This window comes from Megascapheus bottae, chromosome 20 (assembly GCF_031878675.1).
Source record: "Megascapheus bottae isolate mThoBot1 chromosome 20, mThoBot2.hap1, whole genome shotgun sequence".
Lineage (NCBI taxonomy): Eukaryota > Metazoa > Chordata > Mammalia > Rodentia > Geomyidae > Megascapheus > Megascapheus bottae.
Window position 1 is genome coordinate 36,030,818 of NC_143528.1, and position 25,447 is coordinate 36,056,264.

The 25,447-nt window shown below is 51.3% G+C and overlaps 1 protein-coding gene across 3 annotated transcripts; it reads right to left on the reverse strand.

The window, feature by feature from the left end:
• Window positions 1-17,810: 17,810 nt before the first annotated feature.
• Egr3 (early growth response 3) lies at window positions 17,811-24,451 on the reverse strand. Of its 3 annotated transcripts, XM_090354317.1 has the most exons (3): window positions 23,910-23,977; window positions 23,419-23,471; window positions 17,811-22,552 (listed from the first exon to the last, which is right to left on the reverse strand). In XM_090354317.1, exons 2-3 carry the CDS (start codon window positions 23,456-23,458, stop codon window positions 21,543-21,545), a joined length of 1,050 nt encoding a protein of 349 aa, XP_090210443.1. In that variant the 5' UTR covers window positions 23,459-23,471; window positions 23,910-23,977; the 3' UTR covers window positions 17,811-21,542. The 3 variants fall into 3 exon arrangements, with proteins under 3 accessions (XP_090210443.1, XP_090210442.1, XP_090210444.1); XM_090354316.1 differs by lacking the exon at window positions 23,419-23,471 and having other exon boundaries at window positions 23,910-24,451; XM_090354318.1 differs by lacking the exons at window positions 23,419-23,471; window positions 23,910-23,977 and adding an exon at window positions 23,621-23,696.
• Window positions 24,452-25,447: the final 996 nt, after the last annotated feature.

Here is a 25,447-nt window from a genome sequence, read left to right on the forward strand (position 1 = left end):
CCCGCCCCCCTCCGCCCGGAAGAGGCGGGGCCCGGCGCGGGACACCCCCCCCCCCGTGGCGGCTGCGCGCACGCGCGCGCGGAGGCGGTCCTCCTGCTCTCCACCTGCGCGCCGGGCCGCGGTGGACCGCAGGCTCGGGCGTGTGCTCGGCGTGGACCGGTTCTCCTCTCTCCCTCCGCTCGCCCAGGTCCTCCGGAGGCTCGGGCCCCCACGCACAGGCAGGCCCTGCCCTTCCCACGGAGGAAGCGGCCTGGGCGCCGCCGTGGATGCTCCTTCGTGGCCCCCTTTACGTGGTGTCTTCTCAGTACGGTACGCCACGTGGGCCTGACCTGTCCCCACGGACGCAGAGATTCCCCTTCGGCCACGAGGGCTCAGGGCTGGAGTAGTCTGTGCATGGACTCCACAGAAGACGGCAGAGGAGAAGGTTACTCCCCTCTGAGGTCCCCTCCATAAAACCCAGGGACAGCCTAGGACTTGAGCTCCTGCCACGGTGCCAGCAAGGGTGCTGACTTTGAAGACTGAAAATCAGGCCAAAGAAGGGATTGATGCTGTCCTTCATGTCCCCCAGAAGTAACTTTCCTGCGGGGGGGGGGGGTGGAGTTAAAATAGGCCACCACCACAATAAATAACAATTAGGTGCTGAAGCAGCCTGTAAGTGTGTTTGTGATTCTGGGAGGAGCCAATGTGGACACAGAATCCCTCAGGTTCATTCATGCCCAGTCAGTGAATACCAGATAATGCGTGGGGAGAGCACCACCACAGGAAACCTATTTTGGCTAAGAAGAGGTCTGAGGCCCAAGCAAGGAACAGATTTGCCACCCATCTCCCAAAGCCATAATTCAGAACCTCAATATCTCATAAGCGGTTTGGGCTTAACTCAAGTAGCTTCCTGTCCTAGAAGAAGGGAGAACCAGCAGAAGGACCCATGGGTCCCCTCTGCTCCTCCCTAGTAGATCTCTCTAGAAATCCTTCAAGTGCACTGGAGTGCTTTAGGAGTTGTTGGAGTTGCAGCTGAGCCACTCACTGACTGAGAGCAGAAAACATGTATGATTTGTTCTGACCTAGGGCACAGAGCTTCACCAAGAGGAGAAGAGTTCAGAGGGCAAGGCAGACCCCAAGGGTAGTCTCACTTGAACTCTGGGCCTGGGTGTTGGCCCTGAGCCCTTCAGCTCAAGAGTCCTCCCCTACCCCTTGAGCCACAGTGACATTTCTAGTTTTCTAGTGGTTAACTGGAAATAAGAGTCTCCATGGACTTTAGTGTCCGGGCTGGCTTTGAACTACATTTCTCAGATCTCAGCCTCCTGAGTAGTTAGGATTACAGATGTGAGCCTCCGTGCCAATCTAGGCCCATACTTTTTACATCCATCTCCAATGGGAGATGGTGGGCATTCCCCAGGTGCTTCACACTAATCAATACTGTGTTACTTATTCTTCAGAAAACATGAGCATAAGAGCAGCTTTGATGAGAAAAGATGTGAAGTCCCCAAAGAGCAGCCTAGGCAGAGGGCATACATAGAGGGAGGATCAGCTCTTGTTGCCTGGGGGAGAGGGTGGTAAGGTTGGGGTGAATATTGTGTATATGTGTCTCCTGCACTTTTCAGCACCTGTGGATGGCATTTTTCTCACCTGTGTCCTCCTTCCTTCATATTGTTTTCCTAGGGGATTACCCACAGTAGTAAATATTTCCAAAAGTGATAGCTTATCCTAGGTCACTCCAGCACATCACAATCTGCTGTATACTCCTTTGTATCTTTAATAAAAGATTGTATGATGTACATGCATTACCAATGATAAGCAAGCATATCTTTTCCTTCTGTCAGAACGTCTTAGGGTTCAAATTTAAATGGAATTAATGTCTTTTAGCTAGGAATATTCTGTGGATTTACTGAAGGAAAAAAAGAGAGGAAAAGCTGGAGAGCAACTGGAGTGGATGTAACAGATACATCATGAAAATGAGATATCATGGAAAGGAATGAGTTCTGGTGGAACAATCTGGGGGACTCCGGTCCTCTAGATCTATCTTTGACACTGTAGCTGACCTCAGACAATTCACCTCTCCTGCTTGGACCTTGGTTCTCTCATCTGTATGATGGATGGATAGATAACATTGCTGAAGTCTCCTACATTCAAGTTCCAAGATGGTTGACATGTTGACTCTAGAGGATCTTGGGAAACGGTAGAGGAGTGAGGTGATATGTGTCTTGAACAAGAAGGCAAGTCCAGAGAAGTGAGCAGGGTCGAGTGATTCTTAATGTCTGGGAATGACAACACTAAACATGAATCCTCTGGGAGAGAAAGAATCAGCTTGAGGCCCAAGTGGCGCTGTGCTGTTTTACCACCCACTTCACACCTTAAATACAGTCAGCAAGACTTTCGAGGTTACCAGGAAAAATGCAGGCCTTCAAGAGTGTGTCTGGAAGCTTCCTGCTCTGAAGTGAGTTTGGCTTGCCTATCTGTGGTCTACTCTTTCAGCTTGAAGGATGGACAGTCAGGTTTCCTGCTGTCTTGCATACGCTTGAGTTTCCCTCTGTGTGTCTGCCTTGCTGAGCGGCATTGATCCTTGGGGAGCTGCTCACTGGAATGCACTCACACCTCCCACTGTTATAGAAAAGCTCTGCCTGCATGATCAAGAGCTGTGTCCTTCCCTTTTCTATGAAAGGATAGAAGAATGCAGGTTGATCCTGTTCCTGCAGAGGAGGGAAGGGAAGAAGCCAAGTGGGTTTGTGAGTAGAAGCTGAAAGTGAAGGTGAGACAGGCCAAGGTCATGATCCTGGTTTTAATCCTGGAGAAGACTGCTCCTTCCACAGAAGTCTGAGTCAGGAATGTTCAGGTGGCACAACTCTACATCTTGGGAAGAACTAGTGCTTCCATCAGACCCTTGCCCTCTCCTTATACTCCAATTCATATGCAGGTACTCTCTTTCCCCAAAAACCTTGTCCCAGGATTGCCATCCTTCTGCTTTCTCTCAGCCTTTCCCATAAGGACATCTAGGGCTAGCTCTCACCATGCTATTCTGATTCTTTGTCTCATTTGTCCCTGTTCTGCACCTGCTCACCAAGACATCTATGAACCGCGAAGTTCCCCACATATCCAGGAGCCAAGGGCATGGGAGGAAATACAAGCATGACAGAAGACAAAGATCTCAAAGTGAGAGGTTTCCAGGATTGGAAGTTCATACTGATTGCTCAAAGGTCAGAGTGAATTAAAGCACCAGAATCCAGGCTGGCAAGCAGAAATCAGGGACAGTAATATTGGTCTGTCATTGGCACTGCCTCCAAGTGGTTTGAGAATGTGTGTTCCTTTCCCTGGGCCTCATCTTGACCAACAATGTGAAGAGTCCGGGTTCAATTTGGGATGGCAAATGGATGCAATTTCATGTGTGTGGGGGGGGTCTGTAATTGATTAGTAATGTCTGCCTTGGGTGAAAAATGAAAAGGTAATGGCATGTGTGCTGCTTTATTGTTTAGATGAGTTACCAATTCAGTATTTTTGACATATAGGTTCTATATTAGGCATTTCATGTTTGATACAACAACCCCATGAAATAGGTGCCATTATTATCATTTTACAGATGCAGGGACTAATGCATCACATGCACTGGTAAAGCAGAGATTCTAACCTGGCTCAGACTCTTCTGCTTTTTTCTTTCTCTCTCTCTCTCTCTCTCTCTGTCTCTCTCTCTCTGTCTCTCTCTCTCTGTCTCTCTCTGTCTCTCTCTCTGTCTCTCTCTCTCTGTCTCTCTCTCTCTCTCTCTCTCTCTCTCTCTCTCTCTCTCTCCCTCCCTCCCTCCCTCCCTCCCTCCTTCTCTCTCTCTCTCTCTCTCTCTCTCTCTCTCTCTCTCTCTCTCTCTCTCTCTCTCTCTCTCTCTCTCTCTCTCTCTCTTTCTATCTTTTTTTTCCAGTCCTGGGCTTGAGCTCAGGGCCTGAGCACTGTCCTTGCACTTTCTCAAGGCTAGAGCTCTACCACTTGAGCACCAGTTCTGGCATTTTTCTGTGTAGTGGTACTGAGGAATGGAACCCAGGTCTTTGTGCATGCTAGGCAAGCACTTTATCGCTAGGCCAAACTCCCAGCCCCCCCCTCTTCTGCTTTTTGCCAGGAATGAAAACCACTGCTCCACCAGATGTATAAAGTCCCTATCACCTCTGACCATCTAAGATTCTGCGTGTGTGTGTGTGTGTGTGTGTGTGTGTGTGTGTGTGTGTGTGTGTGCGCCAGCCCTGGGACTTCAACTCAGGGCCTCAGCATTGTCCTTGGGCTATCTCCAGGCTAGAGCTCTGCCACTTGAGCCACAATACCACTTGCAGCTTTTTCTGTATATGTGGTATCAAGAAATTGAACCCAGGGCTTTGTGCATGCTAAGCAAGCATTCTACCGCTAGGCCACACTCCAAGCCTCATCTATGATTCTTGTCAAGGTATAGTGGGCTCACAAGCCATAAAGATGGAGTCAAAAGAAGCACCAGTATTGAATGGCCATTGTTGGCATGGGGGAAAGGTCACCACCCAAGCTGGCACCTTAACAGGGCGGATCTTGTGCTCCAGTTTCATCTTGGGAGTTATTTGTATGTGTCCTGGGGCCAGCAGATGGCAGCACCTGGCAGGGGGAGAGCAAAGGGCGGCTCCTGACTTGGCCTGGAAGTCCTTCCTTCAAGGATCCAATAGTCCAGATGTCAAGGAAAGCAAGGACAAACAAAGGTGTGGAGGAAGGATCTCGGAAGGCCCTGGAGGAGAGCCAGGAAGAGCCCACCTCAGACCTGCAGGAAGCCTCTCCAGCCCATGCTTTGGTCCTACCCTGCAGCGGGAGGCTCGCAGCTTGTATTTCATGGTGCCTGCTGTGGGCTTTTCCCCCCCCTCCACTCTGGGAGAATGACTAACTTTAAGGACTAAAAAAAAAGTGTTTTGATTACACTGCCTTTTTACCAACTGGGAGCATTAGTCACCGTGGATTGCTGCAGATAACGGGGAAGGCAAGCAGCGTCCCCCTCCTCCCCCTCCTTCTCTCTGATTAGCTCACAGGCCTAGGGAGAAGATGAGTGAGAGAGCGTACTGGGAGGGAAAACAAGCCCCCTCGGACGATGTATTCCCCAGGCAACAGGCCAAGGGCTGCAGAAGCTTGAAGCGCCATGTGGGGACTGACAGCAGGTTCTGGGGGAAGACCCAGGCCCCCCAGTAGCAGACACTCACTGGACACAACGAACCAGAGGGCCACTAAGCCATGGCTCCTGGGGTGTGAGATGGCCCTAGTTGGTCTATTCCCCCCCCCCCCGGGGGGAGACCAGGCCACACCCAGGAAGGGGAAATGAATGTCAATCACTGAAGACACAGTTGATGAGGTGGCCAGGATATGGAGCTGGCAGACAGGCTATGGTGATACCTTCAGCTGAGCCTATCAGAGCTCTGACTGGGAGTGTGAAGTTGCTGACAGGCAGAAATGCTACCCATTTCCCACACTTTAGCCTCTTCCCTTCTTCTCTGTCCCCAGGGAAAGTTTATCTGGTCCCCTGGGATGGTCTTACCCACAGTTCCCTTGGTGCCGTGGGCCAGGAGGGAAACATTCCTCACCTGGTCTGGACCACATGTCCCATGTGGGGAGGGCCCCAAAGCAGAGGACAAGTCAACCCTGTGAGTTCTGGCCTTTTGATTCACTCCCCAATAGTGTTCTACTCTGGAAAGGAGTTCATCAGAGTAACCCTTCACGTGGCAGGGGCCTAGATATTTGTGTGAACAATTCTGAACACTAGGATAAACAGTCTTTCTACTCTAACAACAAAGAAAAAGGCAGAGACACTAGTTCTCTCTCACCCTGAAGCTCCACGCTGGGCTTGCCTCGGGTTCACTTTTGCAAGGTGTTTGGGTATTCTCTGGCTTCTGAAATCTTCCATGGCACAATCTTGGAGCAAATGGGATTGGAAGAGGTAGAAGCAGGTTCTTTGAGAGGAATCAGGTATGTGAGATGCCCTCTGCCTCAGGACCACAGCTGTCATGGAATATGCAGTCCTGTCATGGAATATGCTGTGTGGCTGAGGGGATACCTCAGATCCTCCCCCACTCCGACTGTCTTCAGTCTTCACTTTCCTGAGTGCCTGTCAGGTGGCATACGGTTGGTCTGTACCCCCAATTCTCCTGTTGCCAATAACCATAACTACCACTGTGGAGTCTCGGCGGCACAAGACAAAGCATTTCACTCACGTTAGATAATAGATTCTGCACAACAGCTCTTCTGTTTAATCTCCTTTTTAAAGATAACCGATATTGAACTAATTGCCCAAGGCTATATGCTTGGCTATGAGAAGAATAAGCATTTAAACCCAGGCTGTCTAAATTGCTTCAGAGTAGAAAAGAGAGAAGCAAAATGCTGTAGAGTTGGAGAAGCAAGGAGGTGAGGGTGGGGAGAGGCTGGGATTAGTGGAAAATCCCCTCTCATCTGTCATCTCTCATTAACCTTAGCTGCCCCTCACTCCAGGGGATGATGCTCAGTGGGATGAAGACTGACTCAAAGTCCCTCTGAGTAGGCAGCTGTACCATCCACAGGTCAGCTCGCAGCCGGGGTATCTATCCCCTGATAGGGAAGGCAGTCATGGAGGATGCAGGTTGCATGACACCCCCTCCCCTCAGCTGAAGTCATAGGCTGTCCCAGGTGGCTTTCCTAGGGAAGCCTTGAATATCCCACTAGGTGGTGAGCAGGCCAGAGTGTGGGAAGCATTGCCCTAGCCTGACCTCGCTCCAGCCTGGCTGCCCAGTGTCCACCCCCTGCTACTGTGGCCGAGACAGCCCCCAGACACCGGCAGGACAGGTGGCAATTATGCCTGGGCACTGATTACACCACAAGGCCAGCAGTGCCCCAAATAGCCCAGCAGCCCAGCCTCATGGAGGGAGTGGGGGAGGAGAAGGGTCTCATTGGGAGGGAAGAGGCAGGACTGAGAGACATGGGATGTGGATGTGCTGAGAGGGCTAGGGCCACGGAGGACACAGCACAGAGGACACAGGAAAGGAATGTGGCAGACTCAGAGACAGTTGGTTGGGTGCCTGCCGCCCAGTGTGGTCATGGAGAAAAGATGGTGTCCAGCGTGACACACATGTGGAGAAGTCTCATGGCAATAGAGCAGGAGTCACATTTCTACTGGTAGCAGTGGCCTGCTGGGTTCATGAGTCCTCAAGGCCCATAGCAGGGAGGAAGAGAGGCCCAAGGAGGATGAGGAGGGTGCAGAGAATAGAAGTCCTCCTGTCTGGTTGGGCCAGGCCAAGCCACTGTGTCCTTAGCTCCTCTTCCTGCCTCCTCACCCTCTGCTTTGTGTGGGTTGAGCTTTGTGTGGGGTTGCAGTCATCCAGTGCCAGAGCTTTCCTTTGGGACCCTCTTTAACCAGATGCAAAGACAGGCAGCTGCAGGGTTTAGGACTGGAGGGTTGCTTGGGCGGGGGAGGGGTTTGGGGTGGGGGAAGGGCAGGCCTGGGCTGTTAGGAGCCAGAGGAGTCTTTTGGAAGAATCAGTGCTGGGGTTTGAACTCAGGGCCTCATTCTTGCTAGGCTGGCGCTCTACCTCTGGAGCCATGCTTCCACGTCTGTGTTTCTCGAGTGAATGTTAGAGTTCAGTGGATTGGCTCTGAAGACCCTCTGGTGAGGTGAGAGGCAGTTCTACTGGGAGTCTCTCTCTGGCTCCCCACCCTCATCTTGAAACTGGTTTCTTTTGAGATCTACTTTTGGGTGAGCAGCATGGATGCCCAGAATGGCAACAAGGAGGCACTGGAGGAGATATAAAGGGAGATGAGAGACACCTCTCTCATCATGTACCCCACTCTTTTTTTCTTGTGCATTGATCTTCCTTCCCATATGGGGAGTATGCATCCATCGCTAAACCCTACCTGCCTGTTGAGGGAGTGGCTGAGCTGCTGAACCCCACCCCACCCCAATTTCCCTCCTGAAGCCACAGCTTCCAGGAAAGCAGGGCGGGGGTGGTGTCAACAATCACCAATTTGGGGACAAGCTGGGCAGACACCAGTCTCTCAGAGGCATACAACTGAGGGGTGTCCTTGACACCTGGTGTCTGCTCACCTTCCCTCCACCAGGGGTCTTAGTGCCCACCTGGTGGCACCTGCTCAGGAGCCGCCTGCGTGTTCTGGGGACCCAGGCCAGAGCAGGAGGCTGTCAGTGGCTCTCAACCACTTCTCCTAGCAGCTCTGCTCATCCAAATAAGATAGGGAAAAGGCAGTGGGAGGAAATGATAGTTTCATGGTTATTTTCAGAAAGGAAACAAAAAAAAATGCAAACAGGAGCACACCCTGCATTTTGGTACAAAATCTAGGAGTCTCAGGAAAAGAACCCACAGTTCCTCCTCCTTCTTGTCCTCTCACCAGGTGCTGGGGAGGGGCCGCCTGAGCTGGTGGGGGCCTAAGAAGGCTCCTCACTCCCTGTGCAGAGGCAGGGCTGTGGGAGGCAGGTGTGGCCGAAGACAGCAAAGACCTTCCACAAAGGCCACTAGAGGCATCTTTGTCTTGTGGGCCCCCCGTTGGGGGTGGAGGAGCCAGTGGGACATGGGGAGGTACTGAGCCGAGGGGCAGGAGTGGGATTGGTGAGTTGGGAGGGTGTGTGCTCGAGGCACAAGGAGAGGAGAAAGGAGAGGGAGGGCAGGAGAGGGCAGTGATGCTTCTGGGAGAGTGGAGTAGGGCTCCTGAACACATGAGGCTCCAGATTGCCTCATGAATACAGCTTGGCTGCTGGTCCCCAGATTCCCTTTGGGCTTTACTCTCCCCCCTTTGGGTTTGTCTGGACAGCATGGTGTGGTGGGGAAATAGGAATGTGTGGCTGTGATTATCTGTGTAGGGGATTCAGTAAACAGGAGATCCTAAGTCTTTGTGGATGGGGGGGGGGACAGATAGACAGAGAGAGAGAGAGACAGATATATATATAGAGAGAGAGACAGACAGAGACAGAGACACAGACAGAGAGAGACACAGAGACAGACAGAGAGACAGAGACAGACAGAGACAGAGAGAGACACACACAGACAAAAAGACACACACACACACACACACACACACACACACACACACACACACACACAGAAACTGAGATTAGCAGAACTGGAAAGAGGACCTTAGGGAATTAGCTGGCTCATTAGCTCATTGTCCTGCCTCGAGGGGGGGAGAAGTATTATCCTATTTTATTTATGTGTCATCTGAGGCCAAGAGAGGTCCATTGTTCTGTCCAAGTTTCCATGACTGGTCAGAAAAAGAGGTGAGTGAGGAGATAGATAGTGAGCCAAGTCAGGTCTGCAGTTGGGTGGTCGAGCTGGTGACAGGGGCAATTTCAGGAAAAACCAAGAAGACTGAATTATCAGGAAAACCCTGGTCCCTGGAGGCGCATGGGCTTGGAGGCTGTCCACATGGAAGGACGGGCCTGCAGAACCAGCCCAGCCCTGGGACCCGGGAGGGTTGGGAGGGGATGGAGGTAATGACTCAACCCACCCAACACAGACTTGACCTAGAGGAGGTTGGGTAACCCAGCAGACGCCATAGTGGGGTGAGGGATGGAATAAGTGGCTGATGCAGAAGATAAGGGCACAGAGGGTGTGCCAGCAGGGAGGTGCTGTTGGTTCCGGGCACCTGTCTTTGGGAGGAGTACATTTGTGCTTTGAGAATGGGAAGAATTAATGAGCTTTTGGAACCCCTAGAGAGATGGATGCTCAGATGATGGGTTTGAAACTAGCACCCCAAAATCAGAGTGGGAGGAGCTCTATAAGTGACTCCAGGCAGAGAGGCTCGGCTTTCTAGGTCTTGGATGCTCCCTCACCAGGACAGTGGCTCCATTCACAAGCTAGCCACCCCTTGGGACCTTTTCATCCATTTCCGTGAATCTCATTGCTCAGCATTTCTAGCCTGACTAGTGGTCAGTTTCAATCTACCCCACAGGCAAACATGGGAGAAAATGGGTTTAAACATACTCTAAGAACCAAGCACAACACAGAACATTTCCCTATGGGCTTGCAAAAAACTAGAGTCAGGGAATGAGCCAAAAAGACTAGGGGCTCCAGGAAGCCAGGTGAGAACAAGGAGATGGTACTTCAAAACAGTGGGAGGGAGGGTCTTCAGGTTTGAACTTTGTATTATATTTCTGAGGTCTAGCTTAGCCCCAGCTGTGAGGTGGAGGGGTGCATCTTGTGCTCAGAGTGATGGTCTTGGGACTTCACTGATTATGAAGTGTGTGTCCCTATTAGGATGGTTTGTTCTTTAAGAAGGGTTCTTCTAGACCTAGAGACCTTCTAGACTGTGACCTTGAAAATGGCATCTAGCTTTGTTTGTCCTAGTGTCAGAGCCAGGATGAGAAAGCAGGTCTCCTAATACCTGATGTCATGAAGCCTAGAGGCACACACCTGTTGGATGACACTCATTCTCATTGCATGGAGATTTCATGACATTTCACAGCTGAAACTTCAGAAGACATAGTTTCCACAGAGAAACAGGGATTGCTTTTGGTCTTGTCACCTCTGAGGTATCTGAATCTTGACTGGTTTGTTCAGCTGACCTGCTGAGCAGTGACTAAGTTCAGATCTGTCTTCTTGCTTCTAGATTATCTTTCTGGAATTGTCACAAATAGAAATTTCCATGCTTCTCTGTTCTGAGCATCAGGTTTAGGTTTCTTTTTTTCCACATATTTTTTATTATAATTAATAAAAGGGTTACATTATATTCATCAGACAGAAGGTGCATTACTTCACAAACATTGATACCCTTTCTCATGTCTTGGTCCCCTCATGTTTAGGTTTCTAAGTCAAGGTAAGTCTGCATAATATTTTTGGTATACTAGTACTGAGGCTTAAACTCTGGGCTTGGGCACCATCCTTAGTCCTTTTGCTCAAAGCGGGTGTTCTACCACTTGAGTCACAGTTCCACTTCTGGCTTTTTGCTGGTTAACTGGAGATTAAGAGTCTTGAGGATTTGTTCTGCCCAGGCTGGTTTGAACTGTGAGCCTCAGATCTCAGCTTCCTGAATAGCTTGGCAGTCTTTATATAATTTTATATTCTGACTCATCCTCTTCACAAACCTGTGTTAGGATATCAGCTTTCTGGTACAGATTTGGTATTGAAGCTGTCAAGTGAAGAGATTCACTCCTGGTCCTACACTGGAAGAGAGACAATGTTGGCACTGAAGTGACAGCTTTGCCTTTTGGCAGAGAGGCTAAAATTCTTCCACTAGCAGTGGCAAAGGCTGAGCAAGGGAGAGGCTAGAGAGAGAAGGCTGAGGTCTGTCTGTGTCTGGAGCTCGAGACTCCAAATGCCTGAGAGAAAAAGATTGCAGGTGATTTTTTCCTTCCAGGTCCCCATTTCAGGTTTTGCATGGAGCTGCTGTGTATCTGAGAGGGATACTCTGCCTAGACCAAGGGAATCTGAACACAAGATCCCCTTCCTCCAGCTCCAGAAAAAGTCTGCCTTGTAGCAGAAAGAAGAAACCAGAATGTAGCTCAGGGACATGTCATCTGGGTTGGACAACCTCCACCAAGCCAGCTGGGTCTACTTCGTAGATGCCAAGACTTGTGTTGTTTCCTGGTGCCTGTGGCCAGTGCGGTATTCTCTTCTTCCTTCAGGAAATAAGCAAAAAAGGCAGCCCTCTGGTCTATAGGATGAAGATCCTGGCCTGGCTCCTCTCTCTCCAAGTCCAGTGGGTTGATTTATGTGGCACAGCACCTGGCATGTAGGAAGTACTCAGAAGTGTAGTAATTTTGTTACTACAAGAGGCTTGGAAAAGACTTTCTGAGGTGCTTCAGAAGTTTCCCTCCTCTCCCTTCCTCCCATTCCCATCTTCTCTACCCCATTCTATACTTTCCTTCTACTAGATTCTGATGTTGGTGCCTTTCGATCAGGGACCTTTATGCCAACCATACCAGTGTGTGGGAACCATCTGTTTATGGGCCTACCTCCTGTGATAGATCCTTGAGCGCAGGGGTATGCTCACCTCTTATCAGAGGTGATCAGATTCCCCACTGGCTACTGAGCACCAGACCTGACTTAGTTTAGACCCGAATGGATGAACAAATGAATGAGACACGAAGAAGCTCTGGATGATGCTACTTTACCAGGAAAAGAGGGAGACCAAGGGAGCTTTTGGAGAGACATAAGTTAGAGGACCAAGAACAGCCAGCCAACAGGGAGGGAAGAAGACATTTTGTTTTCCATTTGGAGTGAAACTGCTTAGATGAGGCCATAGGATTGGATCTGAAAGACTAGAATTTCTAAGTCTCTGGGTTCACGGGGAGTTCATGGCAAGGAGTACTTTGTAGGTCAAGTGATATTTTGTATGTTCAGAATTCAGAATACAGATAGGACCATGGCTATGTTGGCAAAACCTGTGCCAAGGCAGGAGACATGGTCACTCCTGCCATAGACAAAGGAGGGAAGTGGCTTTGAAGTGTGATTTTTGAGAGAGGAGCCAGGAGACATTTCTGTTGCTAGGGTGGGTCACAGGAAGAATCATCTCTTTCAATAGGAACCTGGCATCTCGGCAAATGCCACAGGAAAATAAATGGCTCACAGGCTCTGGTTCTTTACCCTCTCCCCCCAGTCATGGGGCTTGAACTCAGGGCCTGGGTACTGTCCTTGAGCTTCTTTTGTCCAAGGCTAGCACTCTACCACTTGAGCCACAGGACTAATTCTGACTATTTCTGTTTATGTAATATTGAGCTTTATACATGCTAGGCAAGCACTCTACCACTAAGCCACATTCCCAGGCCAGGCTGTGGTTCTTGAAGGAGGCACTTCTTGGCCAAGCTGGAGTTCAGGAATCACCAGTAGTCACAGGCATCAGATGTAAAAGACCAAGAAGTTTACACTCATGGGACTGGAGGCCAAGCAGAAGGATTGGGGCTCAGGAATGGGAAGGAGAAACAGCCTGTGGTCTAGCAGCACAGGTCCATGTTGGAGCTCTGTGTACAATTCATGGGTTTGTCTTTAACTGTTAGTTTTTAGCATTTGCCTTTTTTTGGGGGGGGGAATCATTAATTTCTTTTAAAGAAACAACTCTTTAGCCGAACTCCTTCCTCTCCAGTCACTCTGGATGGAGTAAGACTTGAATAGTCCAAGATTAGACCTCTGTACTTGCTGTCTCCTCTACTGGTGGCTCTACCACTTCCTGGGCCTGTGCCCCTCTCTGTGAGGCTGCCTAAGACCAACCATATTGAATGGTAAACCCCCCCTTCCAGGACTCCCCACTCTTCTGTCTTTGCTGTGATTTTCTCCATCTCCCATGTCAGACAAAATACATACCAGTTTTTCAAACCTGTTCTGCTGTTGAGCTTTGAGAATACAGAACTCTGGTTCATAGCTGAATCTTACTATATAGAAGAAGGTGTAGCAAGTGGTGGGCTCTGAACAGATAATTACTAAATAAAGCAATCAATACCTTTACCTGAAACCCTCACCATTTGGTTGCTCTTTTTTTTGCTTGTCCTGGGACTTGCACTCAGGGCCTGAGCACTGTGCTTGGACTTTCTCAAGGCTAGGGCTCTACCACTCGAGCCACAGCACCACTTCTGGCTTTTTCTGTGTATGTGGTACTGAGGAATCAAGCCGGGGTCTTCTTGCATGCTAGGCACGCACTCTACCACTAGGCCAAACTCACCATTTGGAAGAGGATCTGCAGTCTCAGCCCTGTTCTTATTAGATGTATGGGAAGTTCATGGGTAAGTCATGAACTTCGATAGGCCTCTACTTCCTTTCCTGAAAAGAAGCATGCTGGACTAAATGATTCCGCATCTAGGGGACCTGCCCAAGGAAATGGAATGAAGGAAGGACCCTGAGATCCGGTGTTCTATGAGAGGATGCCATTGAAGCCCTGGATGCCATTCTGCTTCCAAATGATGGGCAGGGGAAGCATCTACCAGCCCTTATGTTGCAAGCTGAGAACTGGCCTGAGGGCTGAGGTCAAGGATGGATGACTAAGAAGCAGTCTGGAATCAAGGGAGAGGGATGGATGGAGCAGAACTTGAGTGGCTGCGTTTTATTCAAATCCTTGATAAGGATCAGGAAGCAAGTAACAGCCCAATGACACATTAACCCTGCAGATGATACTGGATCAGGAAGGTGTTACATCCACCCATCTTGGTGAGAGGAGCACTAAAGGACCTGGGAAGGGGTCAAGAACCAGGCCAGGAAATGGTAACCATGAACCCCAGCTGCAGCAAGGAGAGGAAAGGACCTGAGCTCTCTCAGGATGGATGAGACAGGCACAGAGCCTCCACGTTCAGAATACTGATTTGTAGTGTGTGGCAGGACTTGGCAAGGATGACATGGTCCCCTAATCACATTTGAGTAGATGCCTTGATCTCTGGTGGAAAGAGTCATTTTTCCCTGACAACTCTGATTAGAGGACAGAGCCAGAGGGCAAGAGTAAAGAATGAGGAAGACCACGTTGATGGAGCACCTATAATGACTCAAGCATCATATATATCCATGACCTCATTTGAACTCAACAGCAACAAAAAGAGGTGGAAACTACACTTTATAAAGACTAGAAGTCATCCTCTGTCCCATTGCAAGGAGATGACAGAGTTGAAACTCAGTCTAGGATGAGGTCATGATGCCAAAACAGGTTAAGGGCTAGAGGGAAAATGGAATTTGCCCCTGGGTTAACTGAGATCTGCTCTGATCCTAAGGTCCCTGGATTTAACACACACACGCACACATGCACAGCACACACACACACACACACACACACACACACACACACACACGCATGTCAATGGATCTCAGAGCTATCTGTCAGAACTGAGATCAGAGTAAATAAAATAAGAAGTGCCCCCCAAAAGAGACTTTCTTTAGTATCTTGGGGGTCCCATGAGCACTGGAAGTTTGGGATGCCCTGAACTTCCTAAGCAGAGAGAGAGAGAGAGAGAGAGAGAGAGAGAGAGAGAGAGAGAGAGAGAGAGAGAGAGAGAGAGAGAGAGAGAGAGAGGTATCAAGGAAGAGCAATGGAGAAACTTAGATGTCAAAGAGCTTGGAGGTTCATGAATCTCTCTCTTTGGTAGCGGTATCGTACTAATGGGTCTGGGCCAGTGAGTGGTTGACTTGTGGTGAGCCATGCAGAGAATACAGGGCCCATGGATAAGGGGAATGCTTCCTGAGGACAGAAACTCCAGCCTCAGGGGGGCATGCCTCTTTTCCACCAGAGAGCTGAGATGTGGAGACATTTCTGAGATGACAGCCTGAGTTCAGTGGGTGTCCCAAAGGGCACTAACGTCTGCAGCTGAGCAGTCATTTCTGGGTGGGTCACAGTGCCACAGTGAGACATCCAAGGCAGGCAGGGTGAGTGAAGAAAGGCAGCTTGAATGCCTAGTGACCGTACTTCATACAAGATGAGAAATTCCTTGAGTTGGCCACTGGAGCAGTGACGGGGTGAGGGCCTGGGGGACCTGAGATGCCAGGCACAAGAGGAGGAAGATGACTGAAGGAGCAGAGAGGAAGGCCTGAGTTTCAGATACCTCTGAGATCCATTGACACGTGTGTGTGTGTGTGTGTGTGTGTGTGTGTGTGTGTGTGTGAAATCCAGGAATCTTAGGATCAGAGAAGATCTCAGTTAACCAGGAAAGCCATGTGTTTTGACCCTGAAAGAAAGTTCTGGAGATGTCCCCAGAGGCAAGGACAGGAAGCAGGTTAAGCAATGTTAGAAAACCATCTGGTGGACTGACTCCCACTTAAGCTTAACAGTTAAACCTTTTTGTTGACATTGTTTGCAGCTTTGTGTCCATAATCTATTTGTATTAGTTCCTTAAACTAGAACACTTTCTTTTAGTCATCTAGGGGATATAGAGTTTCTATCCTGGGAACAGAGGCCTCTGGTGGCCAGGAAAAGGGATGATAAGGGCTGCCCCAGCTCCAGACCAGAGAGGACCCAGTCATGATGAAAGTGGGAAGAAGGGAAGAGACTCTTTTATGCAGGAAGACTCAGAGCCTGATTCCATCCACCTGGCCAGGCATGGACATATCAGAGACTTTATCACAAGTTGGGGAAAGCCTCATCACACTGTTCCCTTATCTGGCCTACTTCTGAAAATGATGGATCTCAAAAATAGTAGACAAGAGGATGATAGAAACCTTTAAGCCAAAGGAATGGCTAAAGCTTCAAGAACTGTGAAGCAGGGAAAGCCACTGAGGCATGGCCCCTGCCATGGTCACTGGTTGAGACTTTGTGCCCTTGTTCCAGGGTCTGGGTTGGCTAAGGATCTCTAAACCTCATGTGTATCCTTCTTCCTCTTCTAGAGTATTCTCTCCTCTCTTTACAAAAGTCTAGGTTTTCTGACGAGAACTCTTTGGGATAGATTGAGGATTGTAACTTATTTTTAAATCCCCTTTTAGAAGGTCATGTATTTCCCCTTAGTCATTAAGAGCTTACCAGTATCATTTCTAGCCTTTGGAGCACACGGAAGCTTCTTGCTTTCCTCAGAATAATAATCTAGAACACCAAGGAACACCCCCATCTAAGTCAAAAACTGGACTAGCAAGAGCTGCACAGTAACAACTCACCATAAGCTATGGCTTTCATTCACCAGAATCTATTCCTTTCTAAATACGTATGAACACACACACACACACACACACGCGCGTGCGCGCGCGCACGTACACACACACACACACACACACACACACACCCATTCCGCATATTTAGAAATATTTATATCTAATTCCAGTTCACCAAGTACAGTTTTGCAGAGTCATCATTTCAGTATGCTATGCCAAAGGTGGTAAATGTATGCACTTAAATGAGGTGATTTTTACTACCCCAAATCTCAGATATTGCGTGGAAAGAGCTCTATCCCATCTATACTTTTAGGCCTGCTTTTGCTCCAGGGCCTCTTCTTTGTCAAGATTCCCATCAGCTCTTTCTGAAAGCCCCATTCAGCCATTTCCTCCATTCTCTCTCATCCTGAAGTTTCAGGGTTGAGTCTCCTCTCTGTATTTACAGAACCCAGGCAGGCTGGGTAGCTGGTATGATGCTATCTGGGACAGCCTTATCTAGCTACAAAGTGTGAATCAGTGATTGCACCACAGGGGGCTGGTGCCAGTCTGGCGGGCTGCCTTATTGCCAAGTAACCCAGTAGTTGAACCAGGTTGGGTTGAGTAAGACCCACCAATAGGAAACGAGTTGGTTAATCCTGCAACATAGTACACTGTTGACAAAAATGTAACTCTGAAGGTCTGGTTTTCATTGGAGAAGATGCAGGTGGGGCGGGATGCCAAGTAGGAAGACACCCATTGAAAGTATCTTCAGCTGATAATATTCACTGCCAAAACTGACCCTGAAATTTGGGAGGAAACAGCTTAGCAGAGATAGATTATAGGTTCAGTTACTCGAACTTTGGGGGCATCTTAGATTCGCTCTCTCTTAAAAGGTACCTTTGTGTGGCTGCCTATAAGGGTACAATTTGGAATTCTTTTTTCCATGAGATGAGAGAAAAAGAATTCAAGATGGCAGCCAATGACCTAGAAGTGTGTGGGTGCCAAGATTTAAGGTTCCATATTGCATTCTCTTTATTCATCTCTTCAAAAACATTCTTTTCTAAGGCCACAGCCCACCTCCTCCACCCAAGTCTGGCTTCAACTCCTTGGTAACTATAACCAACCAGAAATATCACTCATATGTCTCACCTTGATGAGTCTGTTCTGGGCAAATAAACAGGGCAGTCTCAAAGCAGGGACACAACATTTTGGGCTGGCTTGACTGCCACCTTAGGGGCTGAAACATTGAACATCATTACATTTTCATATCCCAATGTGATACACCAAGCCCCTAGACTTTGGTGAGGCAAATCAAAACACAAAGCAGAGAAGCAGAGGTAGATTTTTCTATTGGGTAGGCAAGGAAAAAGGAAGGAAGGGGAGACTTGACTTGTCCCAAGACTAATCCAGCATTAGCTTCACAAAGACAGGATTCTGAATACTACAGGGTGACAGGCAAGGGAGGAAGATGGAGACGCAGACGCAAAAGGTGAAGGATGCCTATTTTCTCAAGAGCAATGGAGAGAGCTCTAGGCTGACCTACGAGGTCAGTTACAGATAAGAAATGATCTGGGAAAGATAGCTTTCGGGGTAGGGGAAACAATGCCTTCATGGGAGATAGAAATCATGCATATGAGGTGACTGGTTGATTCTACACAAACTTTCCCTATGTGTTGTCCTTTCTTCCCTCCTGGTCATTCATAAGAGCTGTCTTCCCAGCGGAATCTTTTCCAGGCACAGACCAGTAGTGGGGCCTAGGAGAGCTCTGTCCAACTGGAATCAAAGTTGTAGGACGTTAAAACCTGATTCCCTCCCCTCCCCCAAATTATCTGACCATAAAGAGCTTCAAATCTCTCTGGTTATCTTGCCAACCCCAAAGAACCCCTGTCAAGTCTCCACCTGTTTTTCAGACTTCAAAAGCTTCTTAAGCAAGACAATTACTCAGTATGGCTGTAGAGGCCCTTCCGGCTCCTGTTGCTCAGTACCCTAAGACCAACTCAAAAATGATTTCACAAACCAGGCAATTTACTGATTTGAAACCAGAGAAGTTCCAGAAGATTCTAGACACTATTAACCCTGACTCCCATGAATTTACTTAACCTGTTCACCTAATTCCTCTAGCATCATGAGACTCGCAGAAGAGCAGACTGAGATCCTATTCTTTCAGAGACCCAGAAAGTGCTCAAAACTGGATTTGAAACACCAGAATCTGAACAAAACTCTGACCGACTTCCAGGAACACAGGGTTCTACATTTCCACTGAGGGTTTTCAGAGCAAGAACAGCAAAACCAGGCATAACAACCTATCAAACAAACCACCAGCCCAAACAAAACAAGACAAAAAAAACAAACAACAACAAAAAACCCCAAGCCAAACCAAAAATTTTATGCTATGAAAACAGGAAATAAAATAAGGAGATTTAAAGGCCAGCTGATTGTCAGCAAACACAATATATTTACTGTATTGGCATTTGCTCACAGTGCAAATGGTACAACATTACACCATTTCAATATTTCGGTTTTTAAAAATGCTGTTTTCATTAACTATATTATATTGGCATAACAATGTGACAATAGAGCAAATGAAATGTTGGTGAAGAATTTCACCTCTTCACAATATCAAGCATTTTTTTAAACCTTAGTATAAGGTACTATAAATCCAAGAAATAAAAACATCCACAAAATATATTACATCTGGTTTGTCTTTTTCTAAGTACTCAACTTTATACAAAAGTCTTTCAAAAAATATCATTCCCCATAGGTTTTTCCTGTTTAAAACCTGATTATTTTTTTCCCTCTCAATTCACATAAGTTAGAGTGCATTTTCATTTGTTGTTTTTTAAAACATGCAGACATATAAAAAAAATCTGGATAGCACAACCTTTTGGCAACAAAGTTATTTTTCTCTTAGTTTAGCTTAAATGTCTGAGAACAGTTTTATTAAAACAAAGGAAAACTCAGAGTTATCATGCAATGACATGCATAATCCAGAAGGAGCAAGGAAAAAATATTAAAGGATATTTGATTCCTCCTTCCAGCTTTGAAGTGACCAAATTTTTTTAAATTATCATCACATTATAAAAAGTATTCAGCAAAATACTGTATCTGCAAAGAAAGATTTTACCCTTCTGCTGAAAAAATATGGGCCCTTCTGGTAAACTTCATCTTCTCTCCTTCTACAAAAAGCCCAAGTACCTGGAAATTCACAATCCCTTGCTCTTTTTTCCCCTTTCCCCTTTCACTAGAGTCCTTTTAGCATTATTTATCCACCACCAAAAAAAAAAATGGTGCTTTTACTTTTTTTTTAAAAAAGTGGGAAATGCATAAAGTGACTTTAAAAACAGACATTCTGTAAACTCCAGACTTTTGTTCCTTTTCTCTGGGCAGTTTACTGGCCACAGGAGAAATGACGCTAATAGGGAACAGTACATTCAGTCAGGACTGTGCTGGAAGCCGAGTCACAGAGCACCCTTCCCGACACCTCCACTTCAAAAGGGCCACCCTGTGTGAGGAAGGGCTGGGCGGGACTGCTGGGGAAGAGGGGTGCCTGAGAAGAGGTGAGGTAGGGCAGGGAGAAGGTGAGACTGGACAGAAACGCCTCATTCATCAGCATGGATTAATGCCAAAATCCCCATGTATCTTTGAGGACAATTTGGACAGAGATAAGTGAATGAATACATATACACACGTACATGTATGTGTGCCTATATATCCATACACATATGCATATGTAGATATAATCTCATCAGTTAACATTTTCATCAAAAATAAATCATTTAAAGCTGCATATGCCTACAAATGTTCTTTATCCCAGTGCACTGCACTGGAGAACCAAGTACCTTAGAGATTTGACTGGTAGGAGTACAAATTGTGTGTGCAGGTCATCTACGTGCATGTGTGTGAGCAGACACATACCCATCCTGAACATGTAACTTCTACCTGTTTTGTTGGTAATGCCAGAGGGCAAAAGAGCAGAGCCATCTTTCTCATGAATGGTAGGAAGGAGAAATGGTAGGCATGAGAGAAAAGCAAAGAGGGGTGGTTGGCTGAGGCCTGCCTATCTGGGAAAAGAGCTCAGAAACATCTGGAGGAGCTGAGGGGGGAGAAGAAGGGGGACAAGACAGAGGGTAAACTCAAGAACATAAGTCTGAGAAGTGGGGTGAGGAAACACTTTTTGCTTTTGTTTTTCTAAAGGCAGGCTCAGTGATGGTGGCTCTTTCTCCCTGCAGGTTAAACTGCCCCTCTCCCCCCAAGACTAACAGGGAAGCGCTCGGAAAAAGAGGGGCTCTGAGGGGTCAAACCCGAAGCGGCCGGAGCACCGCGGCGGCAGCGTCCGAGGCATTTCTGTAAGAAACATTATTTCGGAGCAGATGGAAGACCACCCACTCGGGCCACGTGCAGGCCCCCAGCCCGGGACAGGCCCTTAGCGGCTTGGGGACCCAATGTGGGGAAGAGTTTGGGACAGACACAGCCCAGTTCAGCTCAAGAGTCCTACACACGCGTGCGCGCACACACACATCCACACACAGAGACACACACACACGCGAGCACGCACACCACTCGTGCGCATCCCCCGCGCTCAGGCGCGCGCGCGTGCCAGCAGCCAGCTCTGCGCGGCGGCGGTGCGCTCCTTCCCCCTCCCCCTCTCCGGTCTTCGAGGGGGAAGCCCCGGGAGGTACCGGAAACACTGAGGTGCTTGGGTTGAGCGAGGGTTAGGTGGACCCCCACCCCCACCCCGCAGGTCCTCGGCGCGGCCCAGCGGCCCCTGGATCAAGGCGATCCTAACTGAACAAAGCGGGCTGGACGCCACCTTTCCGCCCCCACGCCTTGGCTAAGGGGGGACAAAGAGAGGAAAGCGCCTCCAGCCCTAGCCCCCGACCGCTGGCCGACGTGAAAGGGTGGAAATAGAGGAGCGTCGAAGGGAAGCTAGGGGCCGCACGTCCATGGAAGAGACCAGGGCGCGGCCCCTGCGCTTCCGTGGCTGGCTTTCCCACTGCTCTCAGGCGAGCAGCTAGGAGGCACTGGAAGGGAAAAGAGGGGGGGGTCTGGGGGCCCCCCCGAGCCTCAGGCGCAGGTGGTGACCACAGGGGCCAAGGCCACGGTGGGCGCCGATGACGCAGAGGCCGCACCCCCCTTTTCCGCCTTCTTCTCCTTCTGCTTGAGGTGGATCTTGGCGTGGCGTTTGCGCTCGTCGCTGCGCGCAAACTTGCGCCCGCAGAACTCGCAGGCAAAGGGCTTCTCGCCCGTGTGCGTACGGATGTGCGTGGTGAGGTGATCGCTTCGGCTGAAGCTCCGCATGCAGATCCGGCACTGGAAGGGCTTGTGGCCCGTGTGGATGCGCAGGTGCCGAGTCAGCTCGTCCGAACGGCTGAAGCGGCGGTCGCAGCCCTCTGCCGGGCAGGCGTGGGGCCTCTCGTGGAGCGGGGTCTTGCTAGGCCGGTTGGGGTACTTGCGGGGCCTGATAGGCTTGAGCGTGAGTGGCGGCTGGGGCAGGCTGCCGAAGCCAGGGTGGATCTGCTTGTCTTTGAACGCCTTGATCGTCTCCAGAGGGGTGATGGGGGGCGGGTTGACCCGGATGGGGTCCATGCCTTGGAAAGGCTTGTGCTCGGGAATGGAGCTCATGTCGTTGGGGTGGTGGTACAGGTTGTAGTCAGGAATCATGGGGAAGAGGTTGCTGTCCAAGGCTGGCTTGGCCGATTGGTAATCCTGGGGGGAATAGGCGAGCCCAGGGTTGCCCTGGGGGTCGTGGAAAGACACGGGCTCGGAATAAAGGTCGCCGCAGTTGGAGTAGGGGGGCAGCGCCGGATACATGGCCTCCACGTCGCCCTGCGGCGGCGGCACCATGCTGGTGGTGGACGTCTGCGTGCTGAGCGCCCCTGAGGCCGGGGGCACCCCCAAGATGCCGGCGCTCATGAGGCTAATGATGTTGTCCTGGCACCAGTTGGAAGGGGAGTCGAAAGCGAACTTTCCCAAGTAGGTCACGGTCTTGTTGCCAGGGGCTGGCTGGAAGGAGCCCGAGTAAGAGAGTTCCGGGTTGGGCTTCTCGTTGGTCAGACCGATGTCCATCACATTCTCTGCGGAGAGCGGGGGAGAGAGGGGAGGGGTGAGTGAAGCCGAGCCGGCTCCAGGCCGCGGCGCCCAGATCCTCGCCCAGGTGCGGAGGGTGCGGCCGACTGGAGTGCGCCGCGCACGGGGTAAAGAGGAACGCGGAGCCCGGCGCAGAGCGCGAGCGGGCGGGCGGTGCCGCGCTCCCGGCGCAACCTGGATACAGCAAAAATACTACGGATCGGGGTGTGGAGTGGCTTCGGCACACACACCGCACACGCCGCGCACACACTCACGTACCACACACGCACACACGCGCGCGCGCGCTCGCGCGAGGAGCATTGTTGTCCTTCCCGAGGTGGGGCGGGCAGGTAGCTGCAGCTACAGGTAGTTTCAGACCCGGAGCGCGCCGGGCCGTCGCTCTCCACCGCACAAAACTCGGCCTCTTCCCCCGGCCCTGTCTCCACTCCAGGACGCCGCGCTTTTTTTTTTACCGCCTCGGCGCTGCCCTCACTCGCGCTGCGCCCCGGCCGCGGAGCCAGAGCGCTTCGACGCTTTGTCCTCGCCCGGAGCGGCGCAGAAGGGGGCCGCCCGCCCGCGAAGGGCGCTCTCCCACCGCCGCCCCCGGCCTCCTCCGGCCTGCAGGAGCTTGCAGCGTGTGCGCAAGGAGGGGGGGGAGGGAACCCTGCCTCCAACTAGGGAGGGCGGAGGGTGGTGGAGAGCCGGCCGGTGTCTCCATGTCGAGAGCGGCCGCCCATCCCAAGCTCCCCGGTCCCGGAATCGCCCCCCCATGGCAGCCCCCCGCCGCCCCTCCCCGGGATCGCCCCCCTCCTCCCCGCCGGCCCCACACCCCCACGGCTTTGCTGAACGCCCCGGAAAGGCAGCGTCGCAGTACCTCTCCCACCGCGGGGACTCCACGCCGCACATGGCTCCATCCCGGGTGGGAGGCTGAGGGAGTAAGGGGGGGGGAGAGCGCGGGTGAAAACGACGCTGGGCTCCTCCCGAGAAAGGGGGCGACAGCACCACGCCTTGCGCTCAGCCCAGCGATCGGGTCCCCTGCGTGGGGAGGGAGAACCCCTGAGCCCGCTCGCACCTACCTCCCTCCGATCGGCGGCTGCCCCCACCCGGGAGAACCGAAGCCTCTACCGTGGCGTCGCCAACCGAGCCTTCCCGATCGGGGAGGGCGGGAGGAGTGGGTGGGAAAAGCAACTCGCCCCCCGGAAAATTCCAAGTGCGCCCCCCATCTTTCCATCCATCCATCCATCCTTCCTTCCATCCAGCCTTCCATCCTTCCAGCCATCCTTCCTTCCATCCATCGCTGCTCCCCGTGGCCTCCTCCTCCTCTCCTCCCTCGCTCCTTCCTCGCTGCCTCCCGGCCGCCCTTACCTGTAGCCATCTGATTGTAGTGGGCCACCGAGTCGCTGCTGCCGGAGAAGAGGTTGAGCGCGCCGGGGATCTCCTCGGGGTACAGATGGTCAGGCAGTTGGTTTAGCAAACTGCTCATGGTCACCGGCAGCTTCTCGGCGAGTTTGCCGGTCATAGCACTCCCGAGCCGCCGCCGCCACCGCCGCCGCCGCCGCTCGCTCTTCACGCAGCTCCCAGGCGAGCGGCATCCGAGAGGCGACCCGTGGTGCAGGGGGAACGCGTGCGGGAGGGAAAGTTCGGGGGGAGGGGGGAGGGAAGAGGGGAAGGGCTGGGCCGGGGGAGTGGATCTTCTCTTTCTTTAGGGGGGGGAGTGGGTGAGAAGGGGGGCAAAGGGGGGAAATCCTCTCGGGTGCCTCCGCCGCTGGTGCCGTGCGCGGCTCGGTCGGGTCCCGGCGCGGTGGGTGGGGGGGGGTGGGGTGTGTACGGGTAGGGGGTGGGGGCTGGGCTGGGGGAAATATCGGCTCGAGGGGGTCGGATGCGGCCTCTGTATTGATCTCACACACAGACACGCGCTGGCCGCCCCCCCCTGCACCCCGATCCGCCGCCGCCGCCGCCGCCGCCGCCGCCGCTGCCGCCGCTGCCGCCGCCGCCGCTGCCGCCGCCAGCACCACCACCACCACCACCACCAGCCCCGCCGCTTCCTAGCAAGCTCACTGCTGCCCAAAAGCTTCCAGCCAGGGAACTCCAGCAGTCTATTTATCCGAGCCCCGGGAAAGCTCCGTGACGTAGCTGCCCATATATGGACAGACAAAGCCCAGCCGAAGGGGCGCGACGTCACAATGGAAGCTCCTCACAATGGAACATTAGAAAGCAGGAAGCGGGGCCGCGGCCGACGTGCAGAGCCCGAGCTGCTGGCCGCTCCGAAAGAAAGAGAGAAGGAGAGAAAGGCAGAAAGAAAGAAGAGCCAAGAGAGCAGAGAGGATGCAGCTGAACGCAAAGTGCGCGCGGCGCCGCGCAGTGTTTGAAAACACAGTCACCAGGGTGTGTGGATGCTTCTGGGAGGGTTGCACTGGAGAGTTTGGGGGGCTTCATGGTGGAGCTGGCACTGGCCTTTAGCATCCTCAAACGAGAAGCGAGCTGGGCACTCCTGGCCCTGTGACAGTCACCCGGAAGGCGTGCGCTCCCCTCTGCTCCCGCAGCGCCCCCTGCGCCCCGGACCCTGCCAGGACTGACGGGCAGAGCGCGCCCCTTGGCTAAGGGCCCTTTGGTTCAACACCCCAAGAACTTCAGTGTGACTTCCCCCTGATTCGCCGCCCACACCCCGGCCCCTCCGTGCGCCCGTGACCCTGCATTGACTCCCAGCTGAGCAAAGTGGCCGGTGGATTTACAGCAGCGCAACGTTTGCGCGGGAGACAGGACCCCCCCCCCCCAGACATCTGGGGATCCAAAATGTAGGGCTTTGATGTTGAAGACCAAAGAATAAAGTTTTTTGGGGGGTAGCAAACACGTGCATCAAATAAATCCCTGGTACATTCCCTAACGGTTCCAAAGCAACCCCT